This window comes from Nelumbo lutea, chromosome 7, assembly GCF_056320005.1.
Source record: "Nelumbo lutea isolate HS-2025 chromosome 7, American lotus-T2T, whole genome shotgun sequence".
Taxonomy (NCBI): domain Eukaryota; kingdom Viridiplantae; phylum Streptophyta; class Magnoliopsida; order Proteales; family Nelumbonaceae; genus Nelumbo; species Nelumbo lutea.
Window position 1 is genome coordinate 28,650,106 of NC_142690.1, and position 17,355 is coordinate 28,667,460.

The window sequence follows — 17,355 nt, forward strand, 5'->3', positions numbered from 1 at the left end:
AAGCGTTTTCCACCATTTCCGGATGTTCATCACACTAGGTTTCATCTTCACCGCCAGAATCTGACACCTCCTCCGAGCTATCACAATTAACCCAACCTTCGTCCTCATCCTCACCATCTTCTCTACTCCCTTTGGAATATCTAGGATTTGGCTTATCCCCTCCCGCCCTGTTTTGGTCGCCATCTCCATGCTCTACCACCGGAATCCAATACAGGGGCATCTTCAAGGAAATTTGGCCGCCTGAGAATGATTTTCGGACCCCAACACTTGGGCCGCGTGAGGAAGAAGATAGACGCTTGAATTTGTCTATCGTCGGATGCAAAGAGGTTCGACTCACATGACCACTTAAGTGGTCACATGAGTCCAACGAAAAGTCTTGGACCCTTGGCTTAAACTGAACAAACCAATCCCACCTTGAGTCGGTTAATTCAGATCGAGTGGCAGGTAACTCTATCTTAGACCTGATACGAACACCCCCTTGGTCTAATCGGGACTCACCATTGACCATATACCAACCGACTGGAAAAGAGTTTTTGTTTTCAAAAGCATTTGAAAATATTTCCAAAAAAACACCTTTGCTTTTAACAATCGACTTTTCAGCTTCCATAATAGGAGAACTCTTTCCCCCAGCCACAACCACGTGTCCAGACTTCATTCTAGCTTGCCAACTAGAACCCATCTTGCCACATCATCATCTTCTTCAAGCTTCGACTTCCCCATCCAATGTGATGCTTCAACTTCTGAACTCACCCAAATCTTGAAACAACTACCTTCTGTGCAAAGGTGAAAAACTCTTGGGACTTCTTCAAGCTTAACTCCGACCACTCTCAATTGAACTGCTCTCAAATCTGTAGTTTTACACGATAGGAGAACACCGCCCATCGCCTGCACCGTTCTCTCCGGTGTTGTTTTTTACTAGAGGTGAAAGGGTAAACCCAACATCTTTAGTTTGAAACTGTCGTCTACACCCACCACTTCATTTGAAAGAGGACACCATTTTTCGATTCTTACAGGTCCTACAAACATTGCCAGCAAGGTGAAATCTATTGAATCCCCCTCCCCCCCGCGTCAAGGACTGCTTTTCTATCAGTGAATGGAATGAGAATGACCGTCTGGCTCAACTCGAGCTTCATTGTCACCTCCTCTAACAGTCTTTTCCAGTCTTTCACCTCCTCCTTCGCAATTACAATGGATTTCTTCTCCCATTCGCCCTTTTCCCCAGCCAAAGCAATTTTTGGTACTAGAATTGTGAATGCCACTGTTGGATTTTCTTGGTCTTCTACAATTTCTTCTAAGCCCAACTTCTCCAATCTCTTTCTTCTTTTTGTCATCACCTCTTTTTTACTCTGTCCGCCAACGACTTCCCTAGCTTGTACCTTCACTGTTACAAACTCCTTAATGACTAATCGCCAGTGAAGAGCATTAACCACCTCTGACCAACTCTGCAGCCGAATGCTTTCAGCAATAACTACTATTTGCCTTTTCTTTTTATCAAACTTTTCTTCCAGAGTAACATACCAACCCCTATCGTTCTTTCTTCTCTCGGCTACATATTCTCTCCTTACTTGCTTGAATGTACCTCTCCAAACTTTCCTCCAGCAAACCTCAACAACTCCATCCAAGAAGCTTTGAAGCCAAGGAACAACATCTCCCACTAACAGAGCATTGTTCCTCTCTTTCCTTCTATAATCTTAATCGTGAAGCCTTTTTGGTAGAATAACTCCTCTAGCAGAATAACTTTTCTTTCTATTCTCATAGCTTCTCTCCACTTACCGGCTAGTGAGAAACCCTCGAACCCTTCTCTTGCAACTGCTACCATCTTACCGACTGGAAAGCAACAGCAACCAGAGGAGGACACCAAGAAAACAAGATGCCAACAAATTCTAGTGCACTTGGAATAAGAGGAAGTTTGTCGATGGCCTATGGATATGGGGAAAAAATCTGTTTGTGGTTATTATTTGAAACTAGTTTTTCTCTGTTTGAGCTTTGGTTTACCTCCCCAACAGCCTTCTTGTTCAAAGCACCTTTATTACTTCCTACCTTTTTCGATGAACCTAGAACCAAGGTAGTAGTGTCCTTGTTTCTTTCCTCGCTGAACAGCAAATCCGAACTAAATACATCTTCCTTCTCACCTTCTTCCTAGTCATTTTCCCCCACGCTGCCAATGGATGAATCAATGTTCTCACACAATCTATCCAACCTCCATTGACCTCTTCATTTTCCCCGCTCAAACACTAGAATATCTTGGGATAGGGCTACTTATAAATGACTGAATGGGGTGGGGTGGTCAATGTGAGAACCTACCTTCGAAAGCCACTAAAAAGAGGAATTCTTCAAGACCAGTTTCATAAGAGCTAGTTGGGGACAATAGTAGATGTGGATTACCATCTACAGTCGCTCCCCTTAAGTTTATAGGGTTTCAATTCACCTGACCCTTTAATGACTCACATGCTTCCCTCTTGTTCAAACCATAAACCTAGCCTTGTTCACTTGAATGAATCCTTTCAAAGCAACCAGTTCTGACATAACTGAACCCTGCTTATCCTTAGAACATGGTCCTCCCATGTAGGGTTTGAAGTGGCCCTAGTTTCTAAAGCCTCTACAAAAGATTTAGCTCTCACTTCCTTTTCTTTTTTTTATCGGAAATGGTAACTCCATTAATAAGCTTTTAATGAAGTTACTAGTACAAATCTCCCTTTGCAGTCCCTTGTTTTGCTAATGCATCAGCTACCATAAGCTGATCCATTAACTGATCTTCTTACCCACTTAAAGAAAGTACCCACCTCCCTAATTATGCTAAAAGTTTCCCTTATCAATTGTCTATGTTGCCATATTCTCAGACGACCTAATTGCATCCACCCAATTACCAATTTAGAATCCCCCTCTATTTCACTCTGCTATAGCCCCAATTGTTTGGCCATTCTTACTCCTGATGCAGGGCCATGATCTCTGCTCTTAATGAACCTCCAACTCCTACTGGTCCGTAATATAGAGCCATTACTTTGCCTTCACCATCTCTGAAAACACCTCTTATTCCAAATGGGCCCAGATTACCTAAAGAGTAGAGCTCCCATCAAAGTTCAGCTTTACCCTTTGTTGTGTCAATGGAGACCAAAATTCTTGTACCCCAATTCCTGTAAATGTCTTCAGCTGAGAATTCCTTAAAACAAATCACATGATTTCAACCAATGGATGACCTTAATGGTTACTCCTTGTGTCATAACGAATCCAACAAACCTATCATTTGAATGATCTAAAGTAAAAAACCAAACTTATGGGACGGATAAATAGATCTATTTATCCACGATCGAATTATATTTGTTCGATACACTATTGTCAATATGAATGTTGAGAAAAGAATACAATTGAAAAAATAAATAAATAAAGACTTGTATTGGATTAGCACTCCATAGAAAAATTACATAAATAGAAAAAAGTATGGATGAGGGGAATAAATAAGAAAGAAATAGGAAATAGGAAAAAATCTCAGAGTTATTCAATAAATAAGCAAGCTTGACCCTTGTTTGTTGGTGGAGTCCCAACAAAAACCACCCGATTGAGATAATCCCATAATTTTTTATTTATAGATTCAGTTATTTCAGCTCTTCACTCGATCTTCTATCCCCGTCTCATATTCATATTAATAGAAGAGGTTTTTGTCGTTATATAATATAAATAGAATATGCAAATATAATAATAGATCTTCCTTGGATCTAAAAACACAGTTGAAGATCCTGTTGTTTCTTTCCTCCCATACTGATCACAACACAGCTGCTCTTGTAGCTCTCCACATAACCCTTCAGTGCACCTTTGATTGCCTACAAAAAGTTGGATCAAAGAGACTCATCACATTCAGGGGCAAAATCCATCTGCATCCAAAGAGAGAAGAGAACCAAGACCATATAAAGAACATAAAGAGACATGAGATTAAATGTGTGTAATCGTCTCACCAGAATCCAAGCAGAGACTGCAAACATGGAGGAAGAGGCACATACACACACACACATATGACTGGAATGGTGACTTCATTAAAATTAAAACTATGATAACGTACATCTGTCAACTCGTAAGAACAAGTTGATCCAAGTTACATACTCATTACAGCACTGCCCAAAACATATTCTTCCTTACAGTCCCTTGTTTTGCTAAGGTATCCACTAGCCCGTTAGTTGACCTTGCCCTCTTAAAGCACACACCAATCTCCCTTGTTATATTTATTATTCCCCTTATCATTTGTCTATATTTTCATGCTCCCAAACAACCTGACTGCATCCACCCCATTAACAGCTTAGAGTCCCCTTCAATCTCCATTTGATGTAGTCCCAAATGTTTGGCATATCTTATGCCTTGAAGTAAAGCCATCACCTCTGCTCTTAACGAATCTCCTTCCCCTATTGGCCCCGAATACATGGCAATAATTCCGCCTTCCCCATCTCTAAATACTACCCCCATACCTAACAGGCCCAGATTACCTATAGAGCTGCCATCAAAGTTCAACTTTGTATTTTGGGAAGTTGACAGGGCCCACATTTCCTGCACCACAAGCTTTAGGGATGTAGTACTTAACACCTCACCCCATCTTTTGTAAATGTCATCAACTAAAAAGTTCTTAAACAGTTCACTTGTTTTCAACCAGTGAATAACCTTAATAGTTATTCCTTCTACAATTTCCTCCTTGGATCTTTTAGTATTCTTAAAGATCCTATTATTTCTTTCTTCCCAAATTGACCAAAGAACAGCTGCTCTTGTAGCTCTCCACATTATTCTACCCTGCTTATTCGGTTGCCTGTAAAAGTTTGGGTCAAAAAGGCTTACCACATCGAAGGGAGGGGTCCACCTGCAACCAAAGAGAGAAGAGAAACAATACCAAATAAAAGACACAAAAGGACAACATATTAAGAGGTGTGTAAATGACTCACCAAAACCCAAGCAGAGGCTACAAACATGGGGCGAAAGGCAAAGGTTTGATTTTTTAGAGTGCAACCTTCCAACAAGAAGCCCAAATTTTTGAAGGTACAGGACTACACCAAACCTCCTTTGTTGGAAAATTCCCTGCAAGGTTAAAGGACTGGAGAAGGACATTATAGAAAGAAGCACAAGTTCATCCACCATCTCCATTTCCGACTCCCTTAACCCTCTCTTCAATCCCAAATCCCAAGAATTATTAATGAAAACAGAAGATATTACTTTTTCTTTATTGCCTGAAAGGGAGTAAGGGGTAGGGAACCTATCTCTAAGTGAAAACTCACAAACCCAAGTGTCTTCCCAAAACAACACTTTATTCCCTACACAAAGTATTAATTTTTTAGAGTACCACTTCCCAGCAAAAAGCCTGAATTTTTGGAGATATAGGGCTACACCACACCTCCTTTGTTGGGAAGTTCCCTACAAAGTTAGAGGGCTTCCTTTTCTCCTTCAAAAATTTTGAATTATTTACTTAATTAGTATAACCCCCATTGGACAATTTGGAGGAGGCTTTTCATTTTCCTTCGAATCTTGCCCCACCAAACTTTTTTCCTTCCCCAGTCCCCCTTCACGTGTCACCCCACCCAGCCAATCAGCCATCGTCTTCAATCTTCGAACATTTCTTCCACCATGACGCTTCAGATTCTATCAACAACAAAATCTTCAACCATAAGCCATCGGAGAGAAGGTCAATGGCCCGAGGAATATCACTTGATTTCATCCCCACCACTTGAAGAGTAATTGCATGCAAATCACTAAAGTTCCATTTGATGAGAACTCTACCTAGTTTCTTAATGATTGCATCCAATGTAGCTTCATTCCAGAGATTAAAGGGAAGGCCTAATATCTTTAGGGTAAAACTTCCTTGAGAAGCATCCACCTAATTACAGGGCATATGCCAATTTTCAATCATCACCGTACCTTCCATGGTGTCCACTATTTCAAGAATCAAAATGGCCATCCCTTCTTCCACATCCAAGATTGCTTTCCTAACATTAAACAGCATGATGGAAGGAAGAGACTTAAAATTTGAATTTCTCAGGGATGCACTCAAGCTCCTTTCTCCTCAATGATCACCAACTTCAGGTTTTTGTTCGAGGTAAACAAATGAAGTTTCAGAACTACTCTCTGACTTTTCAACCTTCAGTGCCTCCCTATTCGATTGAGACTCAATCAATACTTCATCCCTAGAGCATTCCCCTACTTCCTTCCGCCGACCTTCTTCCATTAACAGCAGTTCCTATAATTTATTTGCAAAGGCCATCCGACCATTTCTCCCTTTGCACTCTAGAACACAAATATTACCAAAATATTCTACTATAGCTATAAACCAACCATTTCTATTTCTTTTCACTTCTACTTCATATTTCTTCCCCATTAGGCCCAACGGATTCATCCAGCCTTGTTTGACAGTGTAGAAAGCACCATTGACAAAAACCTTTGAGCCAGTTGATAGCTTCTTCAACTAACAATAATGTAGCACTTTTTCTTCTCTAAGCTTAAACGTTGTAACTCCCCTACTTCTTCCTTCCTCAATCAAAAACTTCTTTGCTTCAATCTCCAGCTCCCTTTTCCATCTCATCGCCGACTGAAACTTCCCTTCTCTCTTTCCATCGCTAGGTGTAGTTTCCTAGAAAAATAATTGGGTTAACATTCTTCCAAAGAGGGATATATTGCCAATGAGACTAACCATCCAAACCAGTACGCTTCAAGTAGTGGTAGGTGTGGTTAATCAATTTGAACAGATAAATGTTGTTCTTTATAGTCATTGGGATGTATGTGTTCCCTGATATTGGCTTGACAATGGAACAGTCCATTATGATGTAAAGACGACACTAACTCTTCAGAATTTGCTACATTAAAAACCCAAGATAAACCAGAAAAATGGATAAAAAATTTAGGTTCTTTGAGCCTCTCACTCCTATGGTCCACCATTCACGTGAGCTGATATAGAATACCTATTGGTTCAGGCATTGCTTGAATATAAAGACACATATACTGAGTCGATGAAAAACAGAGCAACATTTTGGTATAAGGAAATTTGAAAAACAGACTCGCTACCTAGACAAGGAACATTACATAATGATGATGAAGAAGGCACTACAACAAACCTGCTTGCTTCTATCAATGGAAGATGATCGTTGTGTGGTTTCTCTATTACATTCTTTACCTGAAATCCCAAAAATAAAAAAAGAAAAAGAAATAAGATGTTGGATAAATCATTCAAAACTTTCCTATGATTCTATTTCACCATAACTTGAATACGTAATTTTAATTTTAGCTTCTTCTTGCACTACCTCCCACTTCCTAGTTTTGTTTGGTAACTTTCATCAAACAAGATAAATTTTGAATTCTGTATTTAATTTAAACAAATCTGATGCACCAGATCACCCCACAAAACCAGAAAAGCATTTAGCGTGTTCATAAATTTATGGCATATTTTTTAAAATGATGTAATTTAATACACATGCAGATAAAAAAAGATATTTCATTTAGAAAAAGCTTTATATTAGAAGCTTACATTGAAAACAAAAGATATATTACTAATTAAGTGCTCACCAAATAAAACATCACATATCTGATCTGTAGATGTAAAAGGGATGACACAAATAGAAAATTTCAGCATATTTTTAACTCTTATGCCTCAGCTTCAACCTTGGCAGTTGTATAAACAAAATTAGTTAAGGTAAAACCTGCAATTGGTATTAAAAACATGCAACATAGGAATGAGGTTTCTACAGAATAGATACCAAAACCCAGATAGATCAGTGTTCCAGAGGTCCCAGACACTTGAACAGGTTTCAAATGTTCAGATGTCAGTAGGTATCCTACACAACAACCACTAAAAAATTCCAACACATGGGCATGACTAAACAAAATATTTTTAAATAATTAAGAATATAACAAAATAGAAAATACAAGAAACAAGTATAGTGCATGATACCACTCATGCTATTCTAGAAACCCTCTCTTCTCTGTAAAACCCTCTTGCATATCCTTCTTTTGTTTGTTTTATCTTTGCCATAAACCTGGGTAGATGTAAAAAGAAAATGATACAGTAATTCAATCACATCTTAATCACATAAGACAACCTAAACCTTAAGTTTTGATAAGAGTCTAAATACATCTTAATGTACTGTCTACAGCAGTTTGACACTTCTATGAATAGGTTTCCCAAGCCAGCACACACATCAAGCAGTGTCTTGCAGTATCTGGGAGTGCCATGTTGTGTGAAGGTGCTTGACACTCCTAAACTGTTGCAAGCCTGCTGCATGAATCAGATAGGAACAACCTTACTTTTTCCCTTCTTAGCTATGGTGAAATGCTACAAAGAGAAAAAGAATCAATGGATTGGTAACAGATTGGGTCAGAGAGATAACTGGTTTGTTTTGAGAAGTAAACTTTCCTCAAGAGAAATCAAGCATTATGAAACATCACATCTTATTGATAAACAAACCTTATCTTTTAAATGGTGTTGCATAAACTCCTAAATGGATGATGTGTGACACACGTTGGAGTTAACACTCCACAGATTCTCAAGGGCACCTACAAGTAATATTTCCTTTTTATCTCCTAGCTTAATAGCTAATGTACAATATGAATGTCATTTTTCATATAAAATGCTACTCAGTAACAAAAGCAACATCTGTTGCAGATATATAATTTTGGAATTCAAAACATATGAACTACTTTAATGGATACTTTTCCATAGACATGTTCGTGAGTCCATATTTTCTTATCTTTCTGAGTCAGACACTTGGACATACAACACATTCCAACTCCCATGTGCATGTCCATGCAACAACATTTTTAAACAGACTCCTTTCAATGACTAACTTAGCACAATTTGAACATGGGCTAGATATACATAATCATGCCTTCAAAATAGACACATTCTAAACCAAAAAAACTTAACCACTTACAACTTACTCTTTACACTCTTTGACCCAATAATTGACTCATCAATACATTACCTCAGACATGTGCAGATGAACTTACATGATTTAACTGACAAACATACCCCCGCCCAAACCACACCTTTGTTTCAAGGGCACTGCTAAGGCAGGCATTTCTTGTTGTCTATGGATGGCATAAGGTTCTTACCTTTCAATTCTTGACAAAAATAAGCCATAGGCCTCTGATTTTTCATTAATGGCACCCCAAGCTGGATGCATCAAATTCAACAACAAAAGGCTGCTGGAGGGTGAGGACAAGTGATTGTGTCATGTGAAGAATCCTTACTCGGTATCACTGTTAATATACTGGTTATGGGCCAAGAAACCCACAAAGTGCTTTGAGGGTGGGGGCTTGGACCACTCCACCATAGAAGTGATCTTGTCAGGGCCCATGGCTAAACCACTAAACCATTTTTGAGATGGTATGCCCCAACTTTTTGTTGAAATCGAAACAAAGGCCCTTGATGCGTCAATTGGGGTTTTGTGGGGGCCAGGTTTTTGATTGCTGGCAGAAAGTTGCATGGTAGGATGAGATTCAAGGCGACTGATGTGGTTCTCTTAGTTTCCAAGGGGAAAAGGAGATGTTGGGTCACTCCCTTGGCTTTGTGGAGTCCAGCTAGGCTCACTACAACAAAGAGAAATTTGGGCCTTAATGCCAGGACTTTGGCCCAGATGTTGTCTCTGAACTCACTAATAAAATACCCCACCTTTTGTGAAGTTGTTAACCCTCCAACATGGCTGAGTAGTCTCACAAATTCATTTTGGTAATCCTGAACAGTCACATTTTGGCCCATACCTTGCAAGGAGTCCTTGAAGGTGTCCCACATGATAATGATGTTTTCCTCTTTCAAGAGCTAGTACAATAATTGGGCCCCTTCCTCTAGTAGATTGCTGCCATTGGCACACTTTCTTCCCCCAGGGTTAGCTCTAACTCAAAGAATTGGGTTGCTTGGCATAACCAACTAGTGGGGTCTAATTCCATTTAATTGGGCTCAAGCTTCACTATTTTAGGTTGGTAATGACTGGTGGAATTCATTGGTCCCCATCTAAAGGCCTCCATGAACTACTCAGCTCCTACCCTTCCTTGGTTACGGGAACTTTCTCCGAAGTCCTGCCCACAACCACTAAGGGTTTGATCAATTTTGTTGCTCAATGTCATAAACATCTCTTGCACTTTTTGAAGCAATGTTTCTTGCCCCATAGCCAGTGAATTGAGCTCTTCCAAACTATACAACTGGGGACCCTTGTGGCCTGGCTTTTTTTTTTGGTTGGCATGGCTCTAATACCAAAATATCAAACCGTTGCAAGACTGCTGCATGGTTTGAGGTAAGATATACTTATATTTTCCATTCTTAACTATGGTGAAGTGCCATGGAGAGAAGAAGAGTCTTGATGAATCAGTGACATAGTAGATGAGAGAGAAACAATTTATTTGAGAGGTAGAACCATCCTCAAGAGAAATCAAGTATGATGAAAATAGTACAGCTCATTAATAACAAAGTAATCTTTTAAGCAGACTCCTTACAAACTAATAAAAAAAGTCAAACTCCTTACAATGACTAAGCATGATCCAAACATGGGCTGAAAATAAGTAATCATCCCTGCTTTAAAAACATTCTAGACACATAAACTTGACAACTAACTCACAAGATTTTTTTTGATCCAATAACTGACTCATTTGTGCTTCTTAAATTACCTTAGACCATAGTTGTCAAGGAGACGCCTAGGCGCCCTTGGAGGATGGCCTCGCCCAGCCGCCAAGTAGTTTTGTGCAGTATGTTATAAAATACTTTCATGTTTTTAATTTTTTGACATTATAATTAGAAAATAGGCATTATTAAACTAGAATATTCATTTTATGTGTTTATGTACTAACTTCTTTTTATTATTTTCTTATTTGTTAGGGTTTAATCAACACAAACATTGCTAACTGCTGTATTGAACCCATGGGTCAAAGTATCAATACTCCCCCTATTTTTTTATTCCTTTAGTTTTCAATTTCATATATATATATATATATATATATATATATATATATATATATATATATATATAGGTCAAAGTATCAATACTCCCCCTATTTTTTTATTCCTTTGGTTTTCAATTTCAATATATATATATATATATATATATATATATATATATATATATATATATATATATATATATTTAAAAAATGGGTTCCCGAAAACACCTGTAAACATGTGTATTGGGGCACCAAAGATACAATACAATACACCCGATACGGGGCATATCGTATCAAAGTTTTGATCCTTGATTGAATCCTCAAAGATTTCAGAACCTGAACCAATAAGCAAGGGAAGAACTTAAAATTGTGTCTAATCAACACATTTTCTTCTTACAGATCTTCTTCTTCCACCTTTTCTTTTCCTCTTTTCCTATAACAAAAGTAGGGGTTCAGCCCCTATATTTTTTTACTTTTCTTTCCTTTGTTCCTTTTGTTCTCATAAAATGTTGATTTTCTAAACTCAAAACATGAAATTTATACTTCTCTTATGAAAATTATGGACAATTGTTAAGGAAAGATGGTTATGGAACCTAGGGAACTACACTAGGATATATGGTTTTACTTAAAAAAAAATTGATCGCTCCGCCTAGGCAACAAGGCGCCGCCCTGTCGCCTAGCCTCACCTTGGTGTCTTAAAAACTATGCCTTAGACATGCACACATGAACTTTCATGCTTTCACAAACCCTTGGATTTAAGGTTTCAAGTAACATTGAATTACCTTATATGTGCACATGTGAACTTGAATGCTTTGACAAACCCTTAAGGTTTAAAGTAACATTGTGATTTGTGATAGCCTTTCATGGCTACACGGTTATAGACTCATTTTAGAACCTACAAATAGCATTTTTTTGGTTGGGGTTGAGAAGGGGGGAAGTGCCATAAAGAGGCACAAGACAGAAAAATGTCCCCACCATATAGACATTATGTATCAAAATTTGCACATGGCAGGTATGCTGAATTCTAAAAACCAAAATGACCTGGGGTTGCATGTCTACAAGTTAGCTTGGAATAAAAGGTTTAGATTAATTAAGAAATAAATTGCATAAACTTATAGGAAATGACATAGTGGAGAAAAAGAAATTACATAAACATGATAGTGTGTAATGCTAGTAGTATTGGAATGAAAATAATGAAAGGGAAAAACCATATAAGCACAAAAAACATGACATAGGAATAGAAACAGGATGTAGTAGATAAATTATTTAATGAAGAAGCAAGCACAATACTGTCAATAATTGATACAAATTCAGACCCTTCAAGGAAACTAGGCTGTGACGCTCTCCCTCACTACTGTGCTTTTGCATAAAAAGGAAAGGTATTTTCTTCTCTTAATTTGAAACTATTCACACAGAAAGAAATGATGAGATGGCAATTTATGGAAAGAATATTTTTTCACCTTTTCCTTTTTTTTATTTTTTGAGCACCTTGCCTGCCATTCTTAGGGTAGAAATAGTCAATGCTTTAAAAATAAGGTTGCTGAATTGGCTCTATCCTGAATTGCCCATGCGTTGAAAATCTGAAATCTGGTCAATGAATCATCCAAATAACCAGATCAGAAGTTTTAAATTTCTTTTTTTTTTGTATTTTTCATATATCTTCCCTATTTTCACATATTTCCCCTATCATGCATTTTTTTGTAAAATCACAGGTGAACTATCAAATGAGATGGTTTACAAACCAACAAGAAACAATGGATTTCTGGTTTCTAAAACTGAGTGCATATTTAGAGTAACATCAATTTAGATCCCATCTCATATATTACTCACCAAGTACAAACTCTTGGTTTCTTCAACAAAGACATCAAACAAATTGATGAAAAGATAAGCACTAGTTTTAAAGCATATATTTGACATCAAGCAAAAGATAGAGAATGCAAATACCTTAGAAAGTAACTCCTGACTCTCAGGGGGTTGCATTTTCAGACTTTGAGGTAAGATTACAGTAAGCAGCTCTGGTTTCTCAGCTCTTAAAGCACCTCTAATAACAGCAGCATTTGTGCCTGATGCTCCTGATGTAAAAATGTGATTTTTCTGTAACATAAATGCAGATATTAGAAAACTTGAGAGAAAATATAGAATTCTAGTTGCTATGGTCCACATATAAGTTGCTACTTGCTAGGCTTGCCACTAGATGATTCTCCCCTAATATTCCTATACATGAAACAAACTTTTTTTATCAGACCTGCTTCTAAAAGAAACCAATTGGCTGTCTGAGTTAATAATCAGTTTTATTAATTGACCGTCATAATTTCTATTCAGTACCTAATTGAGTCCTTCAACACACCTTACCACTTCAATCCACAAAATTTACAATAAGGGGGATGCACATCAGTACACATTTGGGCATGGGTAATGATCTAATAGCATGTAACCACCTAGTAATCTCTGAGCAGTCGATCTTTTGAAAAGCATGCTAGGTAAAGGTTACAATAATTAATAGTGAAATAATTCGATTTCTCTAATGTAACCAACTGAATATTGATCCCACCCTTTGCATGCTTTCCATGTGCATTAGTATGTCTGAGAATCTCTGCAATCCATGCAAAGATAGTTTAATTTCTTTGCAGAGAAACATAGAAGGCAAGTAAAGATAGAATGCCATACAGTTATAACCATTGCATAGCTAAGAATCTCGATAAGCTCTTGGTGCAAGAAACCCATATTCCGTGTTCCAAAAAAGCCTATTGCTCTTGGTCCTCCTTGTTGAATGGCCAATAACTCCTTCATAAAGTAAGAAGACAGTATTACAAAAAGAAAAAGCCAAACAACAAAATGAAACCATATTTTCTAATAAGGATACCAATAACCAAATTTCAATCACATTGTACAACCAAAAGGGAAAAGAAAGAAGGAAATATCGAGTCAAAGGCTACAATAGGAGGATGGAAATGTATTGTCCTCCTAACTCTGAGATGAACCCTTTATTTGAGTTTCCTTTCCCACAAAAGAAATGTGGCAATTTAAAAAAATGACCCAATTCCATAACCCTAAAGAAATAAGCTATAAGCTCTTTTAAGATAGTAGAATAAATACTGGAAATATTTCTGGAAGATATCTTTCAAGTCAGAATAATTAATATCAAATGGTCCAGTCATAAATGGATACAGAAGTACTCCTTTGTAAGAAATGATTAATCAAATTAAGCCATATAAGATGAGGTTTTGTCATTCAATCCAACCTCAATTGCAAATTCATCAAAACAAAAGAAATAGAAGAGAGGAACTGAAGCAATAATTGCTTAGTTTGATGATGACCAGTATGGGGTGGATTTGAAGTTTTTAACAGGGTGTAATCTGAAAGTGCCAAACTTTAGAAACAATAAGTACCTGTAAGTAATCAACATCTGGGGTGGATTTGAACTCTGACACAAGCAAAGCCCCTGACCCTTCCACAACAGATTGAACCTGAGTTGGAACTTGTGTAGCCATCTCTTCATTAGATCCAAACATGTGCACCTTGTTCTTCACTTCATTTCTCTGACCATCCAGATCTTGGTCCTTTTCCACATATCCATAAAATCATTATTGAAAAAAGTAAGACAATAAAAGAGGGGGAAGCATCATCTTGTGATAAATGATTAGTGAAACCCAATGTCATGAAGCTGATTTTACACGTCATATATAGAAGATTAGACAAATTAATAAAAAGCACAAGTATAATTATGGCCGTTCCAATTTTCAAACAGAACATTGGTACAAATCAAGTGCATGCAAGGCTGGGACCCATCATTTTATGTACATAAAACGCAATCTCCTGGGATTATAAATGAAACCAATCAAGTTGTTCTTACTATCAAGATAGACAGACCTTTTGGACAGTGAAAAAAGTTTGATGAATGACCAAATAGGAAACTATCAAACCAATGATCAGAATAAATAGATTAAGTTGGTCATTTATCCAGAAGACGCACAGAAGACACATCAAAAATAGGTTAACCCCTTGCATATGCATCATATACATTCCATAAATTCACAGTAGATCTTTCTGCTACACAATCTGGTTTTTGAGATGCAAACAAGGTGAAACAGAAGACTGCAGCTCTGGACTTCGAATTAAACATCACTAAGAAAACTGCTCTTTAACTTAGCTTTCCAAATGAAAAATCACATCATATAGTAAGATGAAATGAGGATTTCAATACATATTATGAATATGATTAAAATTATGTCCACCCTAAATCCTAGTTCAACAATTAAATCATTATAATAAAATATAAGAAATCGACAGTCTAACAAAGACATCGCATCATGGTGGGTCAAGTCACCTTCAAATATCCAGTGCCCTTCCTAAACAAGTTCAATTGCTTACCTGATCCCAGGGACAATAAAGCACAGGTAAGCCAGGTTGTTGAAATATTTACCTGGTTGGATCAGGTAAATCAGTTTTAGACTGACAAAATATCAATGTATCACCCTAATCAAAACCATTAATCATTTGGGAGGAATGTACTATCCCAAACATCTATTGTCATGCAAGTGGAACCGTGGAAGGCAGGTTGGCCCATTGGGTCAAGCCTTGCCACCTTTTAATGTACCATGAATACACTAAATAAGAAAGCAACATGCAGTTGGCAAAATCTGAGAAAAAAACATCTTGTCATCCATGAAAGATACAATACAAACCCAGACAAAAGTTGGTGTATGTTTAGTTTCTATAACCGAAACTAAAAGATTTTGACTTCCCCCTGTAGAACCTTTCTTTACCTGCTCGGTTCATATAGAACCTTTTTGTGTACACCCCCAGGCCTAGCGACCCATGTAGTAAACATGGTGGGGATGGAAGGGACTCTTCATCATAGCAGAAGACATTTTTTTGGTGAAACATAGCAGAAGACACCAGTGTTTTTATAACCAAAATAAACTACAGAGGTAAAGCATACCACCAAAATAAGCAACGAACGGCAATTCAAAAGGTATATCTATTTTCTTGTAGATGCGAAATAGAAAAAAAAAAAACTCAGACTAAAGAAAATATGAGATTTTAGAATCCCATCAAAAGTGCAAAAACATACCAATGCTCCATTATTCATCATACAATCAAGGAACATTACTTCAAGAAAAAAATTAAAAAAAAAATGCGAAATGGCAGAGCTCATTCCAAATAAGAACGACCAAACCCAACGCCCATGCATAACCCAGAAATTTGCCCATCCTAAACCGAAAACAAGAAAGAAAATAACAAAAAAAAAAAAAGAACTTCCGGAGCACCATTATATATCACAGGAAGAGAGAAAAAACAAAACCCAAATATCTTATACTTGCAATAAAATGAATCCAAACAAAATACAGATAGAAAAATACCGTATGTCTTGAGTGGAGGCTTCTTGTGTTGTGTGAAAATTTCCTTGTTCCGACCCATTTACCATGTGTAGAAGAAGAAGAAGAAGGAAGAGAAGATGGCCTCAATGGGTTAGGGCTATTAGGGTTTTGGGAGAAGAAATTGGGATTTTGAGAGAAGGTTCCAAAGCCTCTTGGAGTGAAATCTGAACAACAGAAGGCCGTATTTAGAGGCAGCAAAAGCCCCAGGGGAGTAGTCATTCTTCTCTACCCCTACCCCTGCCTAAATTTCTGAGCAGCCTCACTCCTCGTCAACCTTTCTTTTCCTTAATTTTTTATTTTCTTTGAACTTGGAAAGGAACGAAGAAAGAAAGATTTGATTGAGAAAGAGATAGAAACGAGAGGTAGAAACAGAGAGAGACATATTTCAAGAGAAGAAGATATATGTTCAGAGGAATGCAATGCCAAGGCCACGAATTAGCCCAACTCAAAGCTGACATTAGTGGTCCACAAGGAATGTTACGCCACGGTGGCCCACATAGCATGATACGAGGCGGAAGATGAAGCATTTGTAGAAGACACGGATCTTGGACAGCTCGTAGCATGAGAAAAAAAGGAGAGAGAAATTTTGGGTGGCGTTTCCTTTTTCCTCCTTTTTGTTTTTTTTTGTTACCTTTTGAGTTTCGTGATAAAAAGGAACTTTGCGAGAGAAGAAAGGTTTTTTTCCACCTTGCCAAGCTCAATCTGGACCGTCAGATTAATGACCAGCTTGAACACAATATTCCGGATATGCAGAATAAATACATCTGTAATCTGTTGTAGATCTTAACGTACAATTTGGTGGGACCCTTACATTTATTTTCATTTATATCAAATAAATGTGAAAGTTCAAAACCTTAGAAAGTTCAAACCAAACCCATTAGGGATCCTCATCAATCACTAATGGTTATTGAATTATTGCACATATTTTCATTATATTGGTATTTTATTTTTATTTTTATTTATTTATTAAATTAAATTCACAACTATATTATCTTTTGCAAATTGGTGGATCCCACTTAGGGGTGGCCACGAGCCGAGTGCTTCACGAGCTACTCGAGCTCAGGTCGTGAAGAGTTTGGCTCAACTC

The 17,355-nt window shown here is 37.5% G+C and overlaps 1 protein-coding gene across 5 annotated transcripts in view; it reads right to left on the minus strand.

Moving 5' to 3' along the window:
- Positions 1-16,689, minus strand: part of LOC148845891 (uncharacterized) — a 29,439-nt gene extending 12,750 nt beyond the window's left edge. Inside the window, exons 1-7 of one of the 5 annotated variants that reach the window (XR_016102074.1) lie at positions 16,251-16,648; positions 14,277-14,447; positions 13,555-13,671; positions 12,832-12,981; positions 12,348-12,474; positions 7,910-7,994; positions 7,107-7,135 (exon numbers count right to left, since the gene is read on the minus strand). Coding sequence is in view for 2 of the 5 variants with exons in the window: in XM_088953931.1 (XP_088810057.1) it covers positions 3,800-3,818; positions 7,077-7,135; positions 12,832-12,981; positions 13,555-13,671; positions 14,277-14,447; positions 16,251-16,487 (753 nt within the window). In the remaining 3 variants the exon portion in view is untranslated. Of the gene's footprint in view, positions 1-3,365; positions 3,819-7,076; positions 7,136-7,909; positions 7,995-12,347; positions 12,475-12,831; positions 12,982-13,554; positions 13,672-14,276; positions 14,448-16,250 lie in introns of those variants that run through there. The other 4 variants (XR_016102072.1, XR_016102073.1, XM_088953931.1 and 1 more) reach the window with 4 other exon arrangements.
- Positions 16,690-17,355: the final 666 nt, after the last annotated feature.